We start from the raw sequence: 19,663 nt of genomic DNA on the forward strand, positions 1-19,663 counted from the left end.
AAAAATATATATAAAATAGGTCCTAAAATAAATAAATAGATATAATAATAAAAATAATAATAGGCCTAATAATAATAATAATAGGCTAAATAAATCACAGTGCCAGCTCTTTTCACTAGTTTGTCCAGGTTTTTTTTATAGGACTAAAATTTAATTTATTAGAACTGAAATAACAATTATCTGTTTTATGTTTCAGTTACTCGAGTGAAATGAATATTTTAGGGATACAATTTTAATACTTGAGATTATTTTATGAAAAAAATCATGGTTTGACATTAGGATGACATTACGTCACAGCTGAGGTTTGACCAGGTTGGCTTTTACCTTAAACAACCACACAGGCAAGAGGACCACCACACCTGCTGCAGACACCATCATCTATCTCATCGTAGACCGAGAGTCAGCGAGAAAGACCTGTCGGTAAAATCAGTTGTTGTCTGGGCTTACGAATGATTCATCTTTTGCCCGACGGTACCTTAATTAGAGTGGGTTAACGATTGATGCCACTGTAACTGGCTGAAAAGTAAAGTGCATAGCTAATGTTGTACTGTACAATCAATATTGCATTGGTGTTACTTTAGACGGCTTAACTTTATTCTAGAAAAATACTAGCTCTAGTCATGTGAAGCATAAAACTATAGTATCAACCCAAATCTCACATAATTGAGGTTAAGTCAGCAAACTAAACGGTTAGCTAACGCCATTAGCATCAATACAGTTAGGCATTCATATCTAACGTCTGTTAACCGGAGCATAAACTAGATGTTACATTTATCTCTAAACGGTAGCTCATATGACCGTTAGCTGAAGTCTTAGCTGTAAACTTTAGCTCGGTGCAGGGGCGTCACCAGGACTTCTGGGCCCCCTGAAAAGATATCTCTGTGGGCCCCATCGCCACAGCTAACCCTACAAAATATAACATTGCTGCTATAATACTGGTTTATTTGCATTAAACAAAAATAGCTGCTTAAAACTGTCTTGCTTAACTGTTTCAAAATCTAAGCTACATATCAATATTAGGCCTATTTATTTTACAATTTCTTCAAATGTAACTGCACAATATTGACCAAGCAGCAACCTTCGGTCTCAAACGATGAAGCCCATGCGAAAGGGTTATAAACTGCAATTCATCAAGAATCCGCTTGAGGCTGGCTGCAGAAACCCCGGAAACCACATAGACACCAATTCAAAAAGACAATCTTTGCAGCATTAATAAACATGTTTACTGCCTGGTTCAAAAAACGGCTTGGCTCTACGTAGCTAATCTCTCTATTGGCACACACTGTACGGTAGGTGAATTTTTTTCTAACGTGACAGTTCAGAAGATATTAAGATTACAAGTTTTTGCCCAAATAAGGTCATGACTGACTTGACTCCCAGATGGGAACACATAGCTGTTGGCTCGGAGGCTCGAAACCCGCCTCCTTACGTCACACTTTGACTGGTTGAGTGCCGCATTTCCAATATGGCTGCCGCTGTCGATCGGCTTCAAAACAGCGCTCAGGAACAGACGGGTGACGTCACGGATACTACATCATTATTATACAGTCAATGATATTGACCTTCAGACTGGCCACGTCGTTAAACAAGATTATTTGAAGCCAAGTGACCTGTTGAATAACAACAAGGGACATTAGGTCTATTTGGTATAAACCTCATCAAGTAAAATAAAACTCTAAAAACCTACAGTTTATTTTAAATCAGATTCAGCCACAATTGATGCTGTGAAAATATGAAATATTCCCCACTTTAGGCATGAGACGCACATCTCACGGAGCCGAGACTCCCCCCCTTTTTTTTTTTTTTCAGAAATGAATTCTGAATGTTTGTTTATTTATTCAGACAATTTTTGTTAACTTTTTGCAGTTATAACAGAACAAAAGAAAAGTGTAGTAGAAAACACATTTTATTTCAGGCTCATTACGGCCCCCCCTCCCCACTTAAAGGCTGATTTATACTTCTGCGTCGAATCGACGGCGTAGCCTACGCTGTAGGTCCGCGTAGCTCCCGTACCTACGCAGAGGCCTACGCACGTAGCTGACGTGCACCTCCTCCAAAATGTAACTACGTGTAGAGCCGACGCGGACCACAAGCTCTGTGATTGGTCCGCTCGACGGCTTGGTCTTTCCCGCATTCACATCACTTCCGGGATCCCGGACATCGGCCACACATCGACCGTGTATTTCATCTCCTCCTCTCTATTCTTCATGTAATCATGTCTGTATGATAAACAGCAACATGTATCAGCTGTAGATTAACTTAACACGCTCTGAATCGATGTGGAAAAGTAAACAGAGATCGTAGCAGGACCGGAAGCAGGCGACCGGCTATCAGAGAGACCACACTGCCCTCAAGCGTTTCGGAGGAGAATTGCTGCGCGACACGGACACATCGACGCAGAAGTATGTGGGGCTCATGTCCGCGTCAGCCCCTGCTGCGTAGGGGCGACGCAGAAGTATAAATCAGCCTTTAGGATTTTGGAGGAGGTGCACGTCAGGTGCACGTCAGCTACGTGCGTAGGCCTCTGCGTAGGTACGGGAGCTACGCGGACCTACGGCGTAGGCTACGCCGTCGATTCGACGCAGAAGTATAAATCAGCCTTTAGGCCCTAGGTAGTCAGTCCCACTTTGCCCCCCAACTACTACGCCCTTGTGTTTCTGCCCCTCCAAGATAACACATATCCTCACAATAATATTTGTCTTTCGGCCAAAATATTTCTTCACTGTTCGATGTTAGCACTGTAGAAACTTAAAAAAAGGAGTTATTTCAAGATAATGAAGTTTCGTGTTGTGTATTTGACTTTTGAAATGCTTGTATGTATTGTCCTGTTGTTGAATGTTGTGTTTGCTCAGACCGCTTTTTTTCTCAACTGGTCAGCTGCCAATGTGCGCAGCAGATCCCCAGTAAGCAGAAAAATACTTCTCCGACAGTAGCAGAACTTGATCTGAGCCAAGTCTACACAATGAATATTGATGAGTGAACAGCCAATTGATTAGCTTTGGGGCGTGGTGTTGCTTGTCTCCACACGTGCAAACATTTAAAACTGTCCAATAACTCCTGAGTGCATTTGCTGGATGTCCACACTGGTAGCAATTTGTCGTCGCCCTTTTCTGTTGACGGGATTTATTTTTTACTGTTTGGTCTTGAGAGATAAGTGTTCATCTTGAGGAGGGAATCAGCTTTTTGATCTTTCCTCCGCCTCATCATACACAGGCTAAAATGCTGCCGGACGCCTACGGCTGCGTTGTGGCGAACAGGTTCGGCAATCTTCTGGATGACGATGCTGACCCGTTCGACATGATGAGTGAAGTGGTGACGGAGAAAGAGAAAAAGAAAAAGAAGAAGGACGATGATAAGAAAGGCAAGCAGAAGAAGCCTGGTCAGAAAGAGTCCCAGAAGGACAGACGAGTCCCCGTCTTGTCGGATGGTCAAGACGCAGTCCCAGGTAAGCTATTTGCCTGTCTGCTTTGTCAGTACACAAACCGTGTGATTCAGGCAACTGTTAGTATTTCTGGATTGTGCAGTCCAACCAAGAATGGCCAGTTTGCTCAGGCTCTGTCAGCATGTGATAATGCGAGGTCAGCAAAGTGGTTGAGCACATGTGCAGGCAGTGTGGGTGGGTACTCCTCACTGTCCTCTGTGGGGTCATCTGGAGCCAAATGCCAATCTCTTTTTTGAAAAACATGCAGAACTGCATTGTAATCCCTAAAATAAGAATCTGCCCATTCAGTAAATTTAAAGACTAAACTGTTTTTACTCAAAAAGAAATGCATTGTGACTAAATTGGCCATTTCAGATAATTTCTTAGACCCATTAGTTCGTTTTCTAATAATGGGTTTTCAGAGTTCAGCTGACACATGCTAAACTGCAGTTAAATTACTTTTTTCCCTGTGAACTATCCATGCAGAAAAATAAATCCACAAACACCTATCATAAAAAGTTGGTTCATGTGCAGCTATGCCATTTTGATGAAAAAAATGTTTTGACCATACATGTGGCTACAAGGTCAATCAGAAATTGAAACCCAATGAAGTACAGGGAAATTGAAATATCAATCTGTTTCAGTCCACAAGCAGCAACAGGCACGTCCTGGACCAGTGACTGAGAGGGGAGATGGCAGAGAGGAGGCCCAGAAGGGCACAAAGAGAGCTGTCTTTGGAGACCGCAGAGCAAATCAAGGGGACCCCCAGGAGTTCTCTGTATCCCAGTATGTTCTCATACTCATGTTTAACCTTTTCCATTGTTTAACAGAGTCTGAGAAATGTAACATTATTATCCAAAATCAAAGACATACTCAATCAGCTGAGTTTGAAATGAAGAATGTCAGAGAAGTGACTGAACTAAAATCCCTTTTGTTCCCAGGTCTTCCTACAATGCAGACTCAAACTTGAGAGACAGAGAAGGCTTCAGAGGTGGAAGACCACCAAGAGGTGGAGGACGATACTCAAAGAACCCTGACAACTTCAACCCGAGGGGCAAGAGAGAATATGATCGACACAACGGAACGTAAGGCATTTTGTTTTCCTGTGAAGTAGCAGCCAAATTGTACAAGGTCATGCTGTTGTTGGGTTTCCTCCAGTTGATAGCTTTCCGAATGTTAATTGCAGGGGTATCTCTCCTGAAGAGAAGAGAGGGGGCAGGGGACCATGGAACTGGGGCAGTGTTGATGAAGCTGGAAGGTAAGTGAACTTATACTAACATCATGTAAATGACAACTTGTATATTTTTGGAAAACAAGGACATTTTTTCTGTCTTCTTTTGGGAAGTGAATTGATGGAAGTGACATCAAATACTGCTGTCAAATCTGAGGACCCCCAAATACCATCGGAGGAGGAGAATCAGAATCAGTGAGTGATACACAACAGCATCTGTCTTTACAAGCCATCTGGTTCAGTCAACAGTTAAAGTCTAAACCTGTATGCTACGTGGACATTTAATTTTCTATGACCACAAAGTATAGAATTGATAAAACGGAGTGGAAGGAAGCATTTGGTTTCTTCCCAATCTTGATTGACCAAACTAGAGTGATGGAAGAAGATGGAGAGATGGTGGTCCAGGTTGCGATGGAGATGACCCTGGATGAGTGGAAGGCCATGCAGGAGACAAGTCGTCCTAAGCCAGAGTTTAATATCCGCAAAGCAGAGACCACGATCCCCTCCAAAGCCAAGGTTATCCACCAGTCAAAACACCCGGAGGTGAGGATGTCCGCGTTTAAGGAGTTGTGATGAAAGATGGGTCATGGGTTAGTCTAGCTTGTAAGCCAGGTCATGTAAGCTTTATCTAAAAACCAAAATGAGTATTTCAAACCTCTTTTGTGCCATAGTTGGTCTCCAATCTTCAGACATTCAAAGGAGCTCCTGAGGACCTGGAAGACGACGGCAACTTCCTCCGCAAGTCTGTGAATGACATCACCTCGCTGATGGACATCAACTTTGGGAGTCTTGGGCGCCCCAGTCGTGGTGGCCGGGGTAGAGGACGAGGTGGTCAGACTAGTCGCCCAGAGAGAGCCAAACCCATTATAGAGAAGGTATGTTACCAAATATGGACACAAATTTAACACATGGGTTCTCTTTCTTTACACTTTGGGATCAATGTGCTTTAAATAACCAAACAATTAGAACTTTAATTTTTGGATTTTGAGTTATGTTCTTTTGAATTGCACTCCCTCTTTGGTAATTAAACAAGACAATCACAAGCAGAGAATAACAGTAGCGTAATTATCAATTAAAATTGATCAGTCATAACTTAAATGCTGAAAAGTTTTAAACTCATTTGTTTTTTTGTTATTCTCCTAACAGGCATGTGACCTGGCTCCTAACCCGGACGACCCTGATGACTTCCCAGCACTATCTGCTGGAATGTGACCAAATCCACTTTTGAGTTCTCCTGCTGGGAATATAGGTTGCACTTAACACAAGATTTAAAGAAAAAACAAAAACAGTTTAAATGTTTCTGCTGTTCTTAAGGTTTGGGGTTTTATTGTACTTTATTTTCTTCTATTGCACTGAAGGCACACTATTCATCACAACTACTAAAGAATAAATGGTATTGCAAGTTTATCTTGGAGATTTACTTTTATTTCCCCCCCGATTACAAACACAAATAGAAGTTCATGTGTCAGGACATGTTTTCATAACCTTGGTACTGTGTCAAATATATTTTACCATGGCAGGAATAACAGACAAATACATCTTTTGAAGTATAGTTTTATTTAAAAAGTCTGGTTCTGTGTGCTTTAAGCAAATGTTTTGAGTGGATTATGAACATGATTTGAGACAAGGCCCCATTAGGACCGCTGACATTTCATTACATGATTCAAACATAGTACAAAATATTTAAAAAATACAAACTGGGTATATCAAATGTCAACATATTTACAATCTTGAAATACAGGAGCTGAAAAGCTTCAAAAGTAAATAAGACAAGCCAGGTATTGGATGGAGGTATAAATGTACACAGTATTGTATCTTTTGGTGGAAGGCCAAGAGTTGGGCTATATTCCAACCTCCTGGCCAAATGGTCTCTAAATGTTTCAAACTGAATGTGAATCTCCCCTCTGATAATCCAGAGTGTCTGCTGCAGACGACTCAGATTCACATGCCAGTCAGACATTTGCTACTGCATGCTTTGATAAGAAGGAACAAGGCAATGATTAGAACTGTTACATGATGCGTCGTTAAAAATATAAAAACCAAAGTGCTTTAAGAGCCATATAACTTGTAATCAAACAATTCATAAATGGTTTACATGTCACAGTATGTTGGTTAAAGTTTGTTCTAACATTTTACCAAATTAAAAATCCATGAACAGAGTGGCTTTGCTGTGCAGAATTTGGATTCCTCCAAAATTCCAGTTTCCAGATCTATGGGCTCACCGTAGAATAGGAGCTCTAGCCTTGGGTATGGAGTGACTAAAAATAAGAAAAATCAGCATGAGTGATGGGGCTTTGGATCATGATAATATACAAGCAGTTTGATACTATTTAAGTGCATAGAAAGTGAAGGTAGATACCATAGCCTGGAAAATCGAAGTGTTTGCAAAGAGCTGCGAGCTTTACGTCCTCTGGAGACAGTGCGTCTGTTCCATGTAAGAAATATAAACGAGAAGGAAACAGAAAGCAGACGTAAAAGGATTAAGGATTAGCAGCAGTAACAGATGCAGACATGTCCCCACAGTGGAGCTAATAGGCCAGAGGAAGAGGACAGTGAGCAGCAGTAGAGCCCAGAGGAGCTATAGCCAGTCATACACAGAAACCTCCTGTTCTTAGAGACCATGCAAGGAAAGCTACTGAGACAAGGAGCAGGCACACCCAGGGAGAAGCAGGTTCATTTACAGCAGTGCATAAGTAGGCTCAGATTTACTTAGTTAGTTCAGGTGTGTTTATTTAATGTCAACATAACGAGGCTTGGTTGCACCATTGTGGCTTCTTGAGACTACAGACAATATGACAATGTATATAGGAAATTAACTATTTGGATTAAGATTTAGCTTTAGTGAGCCTGGAGCTGAATTGATAACTCTTAAAGGTGACATATCACGCTTTTTTCATCAATATATATTGGTCTAAGAGGTCCCCAAAACATGTCTTTAAAGTTTATGCTCAAAAAAACACTTTGAAATCAGATTTTGGCATGCCTGAAAAGTCCTTTTCTTCAGCAGTCCTCAGAACACTCTGTTTTCTCTCTGACCACGCCCCCTCAGGAAGTGGATGTGCCTCGGCTCTCCAGCATGTTGATCTAATGTTTACATGTTGGCTGAATATACACGGCTGCTCAGAGATCGCGTTACTTCAACCCTCTAAATCTGATCCTGACGGAGAGGCGCCTGTAGCAGGACCTTTCTGAAGGATTGGTCATAGATTTAGTGTTTCTTGTTGTTTTATTTATTAGTATTTCGACGTGTGTCTTGGTACACAGCTACGAACATGTAGCTATGTGGCTATGCTAAGTAGCGCTAGCACTTATCCATGATAAATAAAAATCATCCACTAGATCTTCAAATCTGCAGACGTGGGGAGTAAATCCGATCTCTGCCAGAAAGGCAGCAGGACCTTTTATGAAGGATTGGTCACAGATTTAGTGTTTCTTGTTTTATTTGTCAGTATGTCGACGTGTGTCTTGGTACACAGCTACAGCTACAGCTACAGCCACAGCTACAGCTACAGCTATGAACATGTAGCTATGTGGCTATGCTAATTAGCGCTAGCACTTATCCATGATAAATAAAAATCATCCACTAGATCTTCAAATCTGCAGACGTGGGGAGTAAAACCGACCTTTGTGTTTATTAAGACAGCCTACAACTAGCATGCCTCCCTCCTAAGCTCCTTGTTACCACACATTTGTGCAGGTAATGAAAAACGGAGGGGGGATTCAGTATTATTTTATACAGTCTATGGGCTGAACAAGCTCCGAGCTCTGACTCCGTGACAGACCGGATATTGTTGTTACGTAACAAAAACACGGAAGTCTGAAACGGCTCGTTTCACACACATTTACAGAAAGGTGTAGAAATCAAAACAGGAGCAGAATGGATTTTTTTCATTCTCGGGGGGTTTGTAGACATGCCAGGGACACATATTTCAGGTAGAGAACCATTAAAAAGTCAATTTTGCATGATATGTCACCTTTAAAAGAAAGTATGGAGCTACAAACTATTGAAAATTAACATTAAACAACCTTCTGGTGACAAAACTTTTTTTTTGACTATCCTGGCAACACATTTTTTTTTATTTGTAGTTTTATTTCGGATCATTCAGCAAGAAATTTTAAATTATGTTCTACATTTTAAAATTATTAGATTTTTATAGATGCCTATGAAGCCAGTTAACTTAACTTCTTGTCTGTTTTGAATGGACTTGTTTTCCACAACTACCTTATAAAAAAACTGCCCTCCAACCATGTGACAAAGCCTTCACTGCTAAATCATAATAGGATCTAAATTGAATTGTTCCAGTTCCTAATAACATTTTACTGATATAAACATTCTCACCATGTTGATGCATCGCAGCCTGAGTATGTAAAGTGATAGTACAAGAAACGCTGTGTTGAGCTTTGAAAGAGAAAGGATAGTGCTGCTGAGCCTCTAGACTCCAACTGGATTTACACAGACACAAACATAATTAGAAGTAACAGAGATCTGATTTGTTTTAATGCTCCCAAAACTGAAGAAAATCCATTCAAAATAGGACTTCCCTTGTTTTGAAAGCATTAACTAACATTTTTCTGTTTGAGTGCACATGCAGCTCCAGTCTCCGTATGGCTCAGAGTGTGTCTCATGGAGCTTGCCTGCAGGTGGATCTGTGCCATATTTAAGTTGATGAGGTGGCCTGTGTTTGCTGTGGTACTGGCTGTGTCTCTATGGCTGCCACATGGCTCACAACACATTGGGTCTCTGTCGCCAGCCACTACATGCAAGTTTCCTAGAGACCTGACCAGTCTGGTGTGGCACAGGGAGCTGGCAGAGAGAAGGGAAGCTGTTAATTGACTCCACAAGGATTCCATGAGTGGCTATAACCTCTCTGTTGCTCTTAACTGTGTCATTACATCAAACAAGCTTGTTTATTCTTACTTCAGAACAACACTATATATATTATACGTATAAATCATACACATACTGTATAAAATGACTAACTGTTAATGCCTTTGCCAGAGGCTGACTATTCTTGGATTTTTTACTGCATCCTAGCAGACATCGACAAATGAATGCGGCTCTGTTGTATGGGCTCACATGACCAGAGTTCCATGCTTTGGTCACGTTATAACATTTCAGCCATGTCCTTGGCAAATCAACAAATTTGACAATAAAAAAATGGAGGATACAGCAGGGAATTCATATAGTTAAAAATGTATACCCTCCTCCTAATCAGAGCTTCTCCTAATCTCATACACAGTTAATGTTATTTTAGCTCGTAAGCTCAGACAGAATTGTCATCATTTATAAAGCCCTACGCTGCCCAAATAAAGCAGTTAATCTCCACTATCATCAAGTGAGTGACTCCTGACAGTTAAATCCAGCCACTGACCTTCCTCCTCTGGCTGGCAGCGAGGTTCTGCTCCTCTTCCTGCTGTCTGAGTGGTCAGAGAGTGCCAGAGGGGTGACGCCGGCTTTACAGCCCTGAACACTGGCCTGCAGGATGACAGCGCTGCAGAGGAGAAGGATGTCACGAATGAGTCCGATGTCAAAGTGGAGGTCGAAATGTTGTGACACTCAAATGTCTTTTTACCTTAGGGACTGTGATGATGACCTGGTGTGAATCTTATTCTCCTCTTGTCTGTGAAAACACAAGTAACGAGACGGTAAAAACATTTGATGAATCTTTGATGAATGAGAGTTTAGAGAAAGAAGACAGGACAGAGTGGAGGCAGAGACTGTATGGAGATGGGTTATTAGAGTCTGATCGTGTTAGTCCTGTGCACAGATTTTTGCAGCGTCAGCAGCCAGGTAGAGTTAGTAAAGCCAAGTCAATACCAGAGGAAGCCACGGGGTGGCAGTAACCGTAGAGGGGACTTAATTTGACTTTCACACATTCATCACTTTCATCAAAGGGGTTTAAGAGTCTGGTAAGGTTTGATTTTTACTTCTGAACTACAGTCAACACAATAACCAGCAAAGCATGATGCTTGAATATGACAGGATGATGGCAACAGAAAGACAAAATCAGTATATAGTACACTAAAAACAGTGACATGGACAAGACAGGAGCCTTTAATGTTTTATGGGGCTGGCTCTGCTCATCAGCTTCAAATTAACGGTGCTTGCAGAAAGGGCACAATCATCAAGGTTTAAGGATTCTGAGAAATTGTCTGATTGGGGTTGGGAATTAAAAAAAAAAGACTGGGGGCTCACTTACAGCATTCTCAGTTAGAACTCCAGAAGGGGGGCAGGACAGGTTTTTGGGGGGGCTGACGGACGGTAGAACTCATTGAAATCCTAACCCGTCTATACAGAAATGCAGGATGGAAGAAGGGAAGCCATACACAATCCACCACAGGGCAAGGCTACACAGGGAGGAGAGCAGCATGGCTACCAGCCATCTGAAAGGAGGACAAATCCAACAACAAGAGCAAACGAAAAAAAAGGGGGAAAAAAAGAAAGGAGAGACAAGAGACGTCCAGGCAGGACACAAAGCCTCTGATGTTCTGCTTTTCCACTGGGACTGGATTAGATGGAATACCTTTCATAGAGCGCCAGTCAGCAAGTTTTTGTCCTTCACTAGCTCTGATGTGTTAGCACTTTGCTCTATACTTAGAGCCTGAGCAGTGTGGGAGTTTTTAAGTACGTAGGGATAAATGAGAGTTCAAAAAGGGCTGATAATATACTGATTAATAAAACATGTCATAGAAACTTTTGGAAAAATAAAGAGTTATTGAAAGTATAGCAGATTTTTGTGGTTTGCTAAGGAAACAAATGGATACTTAAAATAGAAATTATATATCACATTTTAAGTTGTTTCAGTTGCTGACACCATAATTATTATTAAAAACAACACTATACAAAAGAAAATGCGTCATCACTTTAAATACATTTATAAAAGAGATTGATTACCAATGTCAGTCAAGCTCTGGTACTTACTTAACATTAACATCTGCTCTGATGGTATGTGTACACTGATCCAGTCACAGAAAGCAATGGAAAAACAACAGGCAATTGACGATGAACCCGGGTCAACATTAACAACATGTTAGACACAAACAGAGATCAAACATAGAGGCATGTCCATGCGTGCATGTCGAAGGGTTTCATGCCTGTTGCCAGGTTGCCATGCATGAAAAGGCAGAAAAGATACAGAAACTTTTTCCCCCCTGTATAATGTTCTCAGGAATTCTAACATGCACCTCTGTGTTACAAAATAAAACAAACAGTGGAGCCAGATGGTGAATTCTGCTGGATGTTAGATGTTTGTGTAGCAATGCATTAACTGATAAGGCTTAAAGTGCAAGCAAATCTCCTTTCTGCCTCAACTCTCTCCTCAGAATGGAGAGACCATTTTCCTCCCTGTGACCCCAGAAGCTCACGTTTTCAATTGTATATTTCAGTCCAGATAATGTAGACTGTACCATCCCAATAATGCTATTTAATGCTGCATATTTAACTTATTAAAACAACTAGATAAAGCTTGTTTAGAATGATTATTAAACACTTCCATAGCACCTAATACTTTCCTGGTTTACCTAACAATTTTATTTTGTAATAGTCCCAAAATCATTGATGCAAGCCAAGCACTAAAGTAGTAAATTCAACTATCCAGATCTCACATGAAACTGTGATTAGTTGAATCATTGCTGCAGTATTTAACATGTACAGTAGGCTCAGCTTGAGACACTGTAACTCTGAGGGTATCTCAGATAAGCCCTGATATCAAAGCAAACAGCTCAGCGAGTCCATGAGAGGCAGATAATGAAAGGCGTGTCAAATGTATAGCATCCATTAAGTGCATATCCACTTCACACCAGAGTCATCCAAGGAAAGAAATAAAAGAAAAGGAACAAAAACTTCAAGTCAGCCATACCATTCTCTGGCATAGCAACCATTATCTACAGGAAGAGGATGTCAGCTTGAAAGGAAGTGATGTGCACTTACCTCCATCATACAAAACCTCACATCCTCTCCCCCTCTCTCTTTCTCTCTCTCTCTCTCTGCCTCTCTGCTATCTTTTGAACGGCAGGCAACACATCGGCCACACCGTGCCCATGAGGCTGCAGCAGAACACTACCACCTGCCTGACATGGGACAACAGAAGCCAAAGCCATATGGGTACATTTGGCAGAGGCTGGTCAACCATCCTTAGCATGCTGGCACACAACCTTCCATGGCTTGATTTACACGGGCACAGAGGGAATGGACTTCAGTGGTGTGAGGAACAAGAGGGCCGGAGACAAGGTTTGTTAAACAACACAAGCAAAGAGAGGATGCTGTTCTGATCGATTGTTACGTCTATCCATTGATTTACATACTCTGACACTATTGATGGATCAGTTCTGGGTTGCAGAATCTGTAGGTCAGGTCACTAAAACCAGACCTGACCGTGAACAAATCTGAGCTTGTGTCACACCACAGAGTACTTATCACTATCCCGCACTTAATCACAGGCCTGCATTCATTTAATCCTGTACACAATCTTCAGTTAACCAAAACAGTGTCCCGATTGCTTGAACACCACTTGTACAAGATAACACCCGAGCAAGAACATCCTTTGTATTTAACTTCCACATCCTTTGTGCCACTGTAAATCCAGCCCTTAAACTATTTTATTCTGAAAGGTTATGCATCAGATAACTCTACTCCAGCCCTCAGATGATCTTTATCACTCATCCTGTGTCATAAAATCTGCCCTACGACTATTGTCCATTTTCATCCCTTACTGACTTTAGATGAAGATGAAAATTTGCTTTACCCTTGATCTGCATGTGAAAAAGAAATTTAAACAGAAGAACCAGAAAGGGACAAAATAAGCAGAATTATTGAAACACTTCACAAGACACTACCCTGGTTCCCATCTCATGGATTATGGTATTAGGATGCCAAAGTACGTGTATGAGAAAGCAGCCCTAACGGGTTAGCCATGACTAAAACCTGACAGAAACACACCCGACTCCCCTGGATTACAACCACTGAAGTAGAAGCTCATCAATAAAAATTATTAATGTCTTAATCCAATCCTAAAAATGCACTTCCTGTCATTATGAAATGCTGTTTTTTCAAATCACAACTTAATTAGGATTTGAAAAACACAACTGTTTATGTGTAATGCCTCCTATTTTTAGCACTATAACACACTGGCTTTATGTATGAGACTCGCAGGCTGCCTGGGTACTTACGATAGTGAGCCTGTGGAGGATCTGGACTGTCTCTTGCTCTTCAGAGCTCGCAGTTTATCACCCTGTGTGAGACCGTTTCTCTCGTCCTCATCATTATACTGAAAAACAAACGAAACCATGTTTAATAGACAAAGATGAGCTGGTAGACGTCCTTTTAAAAACTATCAATTATGTTATGTGTGTAAAATCAAATTTGTAATTGAAGTACTCACCAGTTCCACTTCTTCCTTCTTGGATGCTCTGTTCTTGTTGCTCCCATTGATGGTGATATCGTCCACTCCGGACAGGATCCTGGTCACGGCCATCTTTCCATTCTCTCGTTCATTCAGCATCTTCTCCCGGAAAATATCACCCTCTGCCCACAGGTTGTTCTGTTTTCTGATGATCAACATTTCAACAAGACACCAAATAAACTGAAATTATTGAGGCTTCTCTGCATATCTGTCCTCACATGACATCTTAGGATAAAATATCCATACAAGTTGCTTTAAACACATTTCAGTCCTGTCCTACTTTTAAACTTACCCGGTTAACTAATGAGGTCATACACTAATTTTAATGCACAATACTGCATTTCTAATGAACCGGTGAGAGTTCAGCAACATTAAAGTTTAAGTGTGAAAACGGGTGATGGATTTAGCGTGGTATGTTGTTAACACACTAACAGCGTTTCCCACACATAGAGTCTGAGAACCTGCAGCATCTGGCACATGCTCTGCAGGTGATGAGAGAGAGAGAGAGAGAGTGAGTGTGAGAGAAGTCCTTCAGCACGTCTCTCCCCCAACTGTGGTGCAACATCTCATGTTGGAATGAACCTCCTCATTATGCTGTTTTAAGTTATGTGCAGCCGGTTGCTTCTCATTTTATTCTGCACTGTCTTGCTGCAAAATTCTACGTCATTATAAAGCCTCATCCACAAACTGATCACCTGCTGTGATAACGTAATGTCAAGTGAAAGATCAGACACATACAGACAGAAGGATAGGAGGCGGGCAGGATACGCTGCTATGTGTGTGTGTGTGTGTGTGTGTGTGTGTGTGTGTGTGTGTGTGTGTGTGTGTGTGTGTGTGTGTGTGTGTGTGTGTGTGTGTGTGTGTGTGTGTGTGTGTGTATAGAGTAGAAAGTGCATATGTTTGTGCTGAAAGAAAGTACAGTGATCAAATTTAGGTCGTTTGGGAACACAAACTAAAATAAGTTGATTAAAGGTTCATCACTTGAAGTCCCGAGGAAGTAAATTAGCTGTGTTTCTTTCTTTCCCAAACTCTAACTAGGTTCATGGCTTTTTAAATCTACAGTGACATTTTGCAATATTTGCATCAGCAAACACCTACGCTTCAACAAAGTTCTGCTGAGGTCCAATAATGGACCCTGGTCGGCAGATCCGTATCCAGGCAATGACCTCTGCAGCAGTCATGCGGTAATGTTTCATCATGTAGCAGCCAATCAGAGTGCCAGTCCTCCCCAGGCCAGCTAGAAGGAAAACAAATACATATTGAGATACAGAGTTTAGAGTGTTAGTGTTATGCATCATTTAAAATATTAGAGAACAAATTAAACAAACTAACACGTTTCTTTGCAGTGCTGATATGTGTCAGAGATCTTACCTTTGCAGTGTACAGCAATGGCTCCTTCTGCGTTCTCACAGATGTTGAGGAACTTCCTAACAATGGAATCATTTGGTGTACTCCCGTCCACAAAGAACAGATCGTGATGCTCAAAGCCAGACTCTGTGAACCGTCTGGCATCATACATCTTCTTGTTGAGTCTGACGACGGCTGTGATGTTGTGGTTCCTGAAGTACGGGATGTAGGCCTCGGGAGCGTGCAAAGGGTACCCTGAGGTAGGAGAAAAAAAAATCCTGCATTAGATCAGAAGATCTGGACATGATGTCTGAGACAGTTTAAAAGATTTTAAAAAAGGTTTAATCACTAACCATTCTCTATTTTGCTTTTTGGATGAGGCCCACTGAAAGCAAGGAACTTTCCTGGAATGATCCAGTTGAAGTCTCCATTTTCCGCCCTCTCGTAGTGCTCGTATTCCTCCACGTCAAAGTTGGAGAAGTCGAGCCAGCCATACTGTAGAGCCTGGTAAATGTTTGAGAGGGAGTTAATTTCATCAGGAGCATGACACAGCAGGAATAAAAAATAAACACATCTTATAATGATGTACCTTGTGAACAGCACGGAGGCAGTCCAGGATGTTCAGATTGTACATGCAGGTTCCAAACGAGGCATCTCTGCAACGTAAAATATACTGACCGTCAGTGTTAGAACAACATAACAAAGAGCTTTATTTCCCTTAAAATGTTAATCTGGAAAGGACAGAATCTGCTTTTTCACATTAACTTAACTGAATGTTTTGTATTCATCTCTGTCCCACTGTCTTGATTTATATCTTCTCATGCATATTTATTTTACTTCACCATTTCAGAGTTTCAGTAAAACTCAAGAGTGAAATAAAGTCCTTGAGACTCCTGGCTCAGGTGATCTTGATACAATTCTTTGCAATATTTTAGAAAGGTTATATAATTCAACTTTATGTTCAGAGACCAAATGTGTTCATATTTAGTTTCAAAATAAAAAAATAAAAAAATTAATTACTTATTAAATTAAAATAATACATAAACAATAAATACATGAATACCATTAAAATAAAATGCAATAAAATAAATAAAAACAATGAATAAATACATGTATTAATTAAAATGATAAATAAAATGCAATAAAATAAATAAAATTAAATAAATAAATAACACTAAAAACTTTTCAAATGCTTTTGTATTCTTGACTTGTTGTTGAAATGGCTGCAAAATCCAGATGTGATGCTTATTGGCTTCATTCACTGTGTTGGTGTCGACTGAACAGTCAGACTGCAGTTAGACAGATTAACCCTGGTTATCTTTGAAACAGGTCTTCTCGAAATATAATTTCACTATTTCAAATGATAATGGTGAAAATAAAGTGAAATACTGCTCAGCAGAGTTTAGTTTGTAGAATATAAACCCTAAGTTACCAATAATTATATGCTACAACAGTGCAGTATTACCTGAATGGAATAAAAGTTGAGTTCCTTGACACCAGCAGACTGTAGGCCTCTTCTGGTAACATGTTTAGATTCATTACCTTAAAAAAAAAACATCAAATGATCAGCTGCTTCTTTTGTTACATGCAGTTATAAGTTTAAAAATCTATATTATGTGCATTTGTGCACTACTTACTGCATATGAGCCAATCAGGTAGGCAGCATTGACTTGTTTCTTCTGATCCCCACATGTGTAAAATATAATCTTCTTTCTTGAAATTGTGATGGACTGTGAATGACATTAATAATAATGTGAAAAGTGAGAAATGGAAGGTAATGTACTCTTGACTAACAATAACATCATTTCAGTTGTTCATTACAGATAGCAGAAATGTAAGGTTCTTTATGGATAAGGACTTTAACACAGGTAGCTGTGTAGGTGGTGGGGTGAATACTGATAAAAGTTACAAAGTTTAACAGGGATATAAATCGAACAGTTAAAAGCTGAGAACTATTGTCAAATGGCATTCAAATAACTAAATCCAAAAATTATTTTGCCTGCTTAATGGAGGCGTAACCAGATGTTGATTAACCCGGGTATTGCTCCCCATTCTCTCTTCCAGGAAGTACAATTAAGAGCAGCGGTTGACTTTTACCTTTAGCTTCTTTGTCAGCTTGCAACAGAAGCGATAAAACATGGCCAGGTTAAGGGGACCAAAGTCCGCATAGAAGCTGTAAGAGAGAGTGAGGGAAGAGAGGGAGGGAGAGGGAAAAAAAGAAGAAAGAGTGTGTCAGAGAGCCTATTTATGCATCAGTCAGGGTCTCTGGGGAAGTTTCACTGGATAGATTCAGCTACATCAGACTGAACCGATAAAAACACTGACAGAGTACAGCCTAAATCTGGAAGCATTTGATGCTGTTGGGAAAGGTCAGTGCAGGACAAAATGCTGCAATGAGGACAAGTCTTTGGCTCCAAAGGTCAGCCATGTTTCGTTCTGCAGCCTATGGAAACAGACCTGCAAAGTCTAAAACTGCAACTTTAGCTGATCCAAGCTGCTTTTGTTTGTTTAATTTACCTTTACAGTCATAGAGGTTATCTGGATTTCTTCCAATAGCAGAAAGGGTTCTTTTTGTACCTCAGGGCGTGCAGGAAAAACTCTTCCATGTAATTTTTTACAACATTAGTATGATCTGTAACTTTTTGCAATCAAAGATAGACTTTATGCAACTTACACATGTTATATGTATGCCTGCTCATACCAATGTATCATTTAAATGACTGCAACAAAACAAAAAGCTGCATGCACTGTGGGCCTCTTCAGTGTGAATCAAGGCAGTAAATGCAATGGTCATGGGTAAAGCACCGTTAGAGCACAAGAAGCGTAAAACCAAGTTATCTCAGCATGTAAAAGTGCTACATGACAACTTACTTCTCATATGCCAGCTCTTCATCTATGCAGAAACAGTGTCTCTCGGCTGTGCTCTTGATCTTCTGCTTTAGTATGGCGAAATATAACTGATCTGCAGGAGGGAGGAGAGGGGGGAGGGCGACAACACACACAGGCAGAACTTGTTTTTGTCATATATACACACTTCTGTTGTCCCTCGTTTCCACCGCATCAGCAACTCTTTGCATGCAACCAATCTAACTGTACGTTTTTAAGCAACCTACCTTTGGCAAACTCAATGCATCTTGACGAAATATCGTCCGCGGTCATCTTTCCCACATTTCTGAACATGATGTTTTGCGGGCAAACGTACAGGATTTATCTTCTTCACGAGGTAAAGCGCATACTGAGTTAAACTCACAAAGATAGGTGGCGCAGATATTTAAAAAGTAATTTAAGAGTTATATCTTAAAAGAATAAGGTCATAAAAACGTCCTTATTAAGCTCTTCGAGACGAGAAAGTTGGCACTCGGAGAGAGGAGAGTTTCCAGCACAAGTGCGCACTCTGCTAAAAATGATCTCAAACTGACTCCTCCCATGTACTTTTCTGCGAGACGCCATTGGCTGAGAGACATACAAGGACGCAACATGATTGGAGGAAGGCTCTGTACGTCAAGCTTTACCACGCCCATTCCAGTTTAAAGTTCTCTGTATAAGACACGTGATAGGCCCCGGGAACATTGCCCAAGCGGTTGCTAGGACGATTCTTCAGCCAATCAAATTCGTGGGTCCAAATGGGTGACCCTCCCTCTCTCAGATTTGAGCTGCGTAGGGACAAGAACCAGGAAAACGACATAAAAGATATAAAAATGTACCCAGGATGACACTGACAGTGGACTGACGGGGATATTTTAGGCTCCTATGCTTCAAATAATCCTTTTATGTGCATGTGTGGAACTCACAGAAAACCAATTGAACAGGATGGGGCAAACAAAGCTAAGTTCTCGTGTAATGTATTGCTCTTGCAACAACAAAAAAAAGCAGAGCAAAACTTATAAGCCAAATTGTTTTGTTTAGAGACTGCTAAAGTGAATCCAGTGCATTTACAATAAAGACCCCGATGGTGTCGCCATATTAGGTCAAAACATGAAAAAAAAGAAAGAAAAAAAACACTTTCATATGTCATTTAAAACGCACGCGCAGCCTGCCGAGAGCGTCTGCGCATATTTGCCAACTAGGCTTAAGGTTGACGGGGTTCATTCTGCAGACCCACTTACCTGTTATCTCAATGTAAATATCGGAGTTTGGCGCCGCCTCCGAGCTGTTGTGAGTTGCACAGCGCTTTTTCCTAGACTCGGCTCGTCTCCTCTCGCTCTTGCGCTTCATTTTCTCCTCAGGGGCTGCACGGTGCACATTCCTGAGCTGCTGCAACAG

General features: G+C 40.9%; 2 protein-coding genes across 7 annotated transcripts; one reads left to right on the forward strand and one right to left on the reverse strand.

Moving 5' to 3' along the window:
• Window positions 1–303: 303 nt before the first annotated feature.
• On the forward strand, window positions 304–6,059 carry LOC117819317 (intracellular hyaluronan-binding protein 4-like). The gene is made up of 9 exons (XM_034692612.1): window positions 304–420; window positions 3,214–3,445; window positions 4,066–4,207; window positions 4,363–4,506; window positions 4,608–4,679; window positions 4,767–4,847; window positions 5,024–5,195; window positions 5,324–5,527; window positions 5,799–6,059. Exons 2-9 carry the CDS (start codon window positions 3,220–3,222, stop codon window positions 5,862–5,864), a joined length of 1,107 nt encoding a protein of 368 aa, XP_034548503.1. The 5' UTR covers window positions 304–420; window positions 3,214–3,219; the 3' UTR covers window positions 5,865–6,059.
• Window positions 6,060–6,190: 131 nt separating this feature from the next.
• cdc14b (cell division cycle 14B) lies at window positions 6,191–18,811 on the reverse strand. 6 transcript variants are annotated; one of them, XR_004632533.1, is made up of 17 exons: window positions 18,514–18,811; window positions 18,272–18,362; window positions 17,498–17,573; window positions 17,038–17,130; window positions 16,866–16,942; window positions 15,990–16,056; window positions 15,754–15,904; window positions 15,425–15,655; window positions 15,152–15,290; window positions 14,033–14,198; window positions 13,821–13,918; window positions 10,853–12,722; window positions 10,226–10,273; window positions 10,025–10,144; window positions 9,288–9,456; window positions 7,012–7,077; window positions 6,191–6,910 (listed from the first exon to the last, which is right to left on the reverse strand). XR_004632533.1 is itself a non-coding variant. In XM_034692609.1 (16 exons), the coding sequence occupies exons 1-15, from the start codon at window positions 18,578–18,580 to the stop codon at window positions 7,054–7,056; spliced, it is 1,617 nt and encodes a 538-aa protein (XP_034548500.1). In that variant the 5' UTR covers window positions 18,581–18,805; the 3' UTR covers window positions 6,191–6,910; window positions 7,012–7,053. The 6 variants fall into 6 exon arrangements, 3 of the variants coding, with proteins under 3 accessions (XP_034548500.1, XP_034548502.1, XP_034548501.1); XR_004632532.1 differs by lacking the exon at window positions 9,288–9,456 and having other exon boundaries at window positions 18,514–18,805; XM_034692609.1 differs by lacking the exon at window positions 10,853–12,722 and having other exon boundaries at window positions 18,514–18,805.
• Between the last annotated feature and the right edge of the window lie 852 nt (window positions 18,812–19,663).

Source organism: Notolabrus celidotus, chromosome 9 (assembly GCF_009762535.1).
Source record: "Notolabrus celidotus isolate fNotCel1 chromosome 9, fNotCel1.pri, whole genome shotgun sequence".
Taxonomy (NCBI): domain Eukaryota; kingdom Metazoa; phylum Chordata; class Actinopteri; order Labriformes; family Labridae; genus Notolabrus; species Notolabrus celidotus.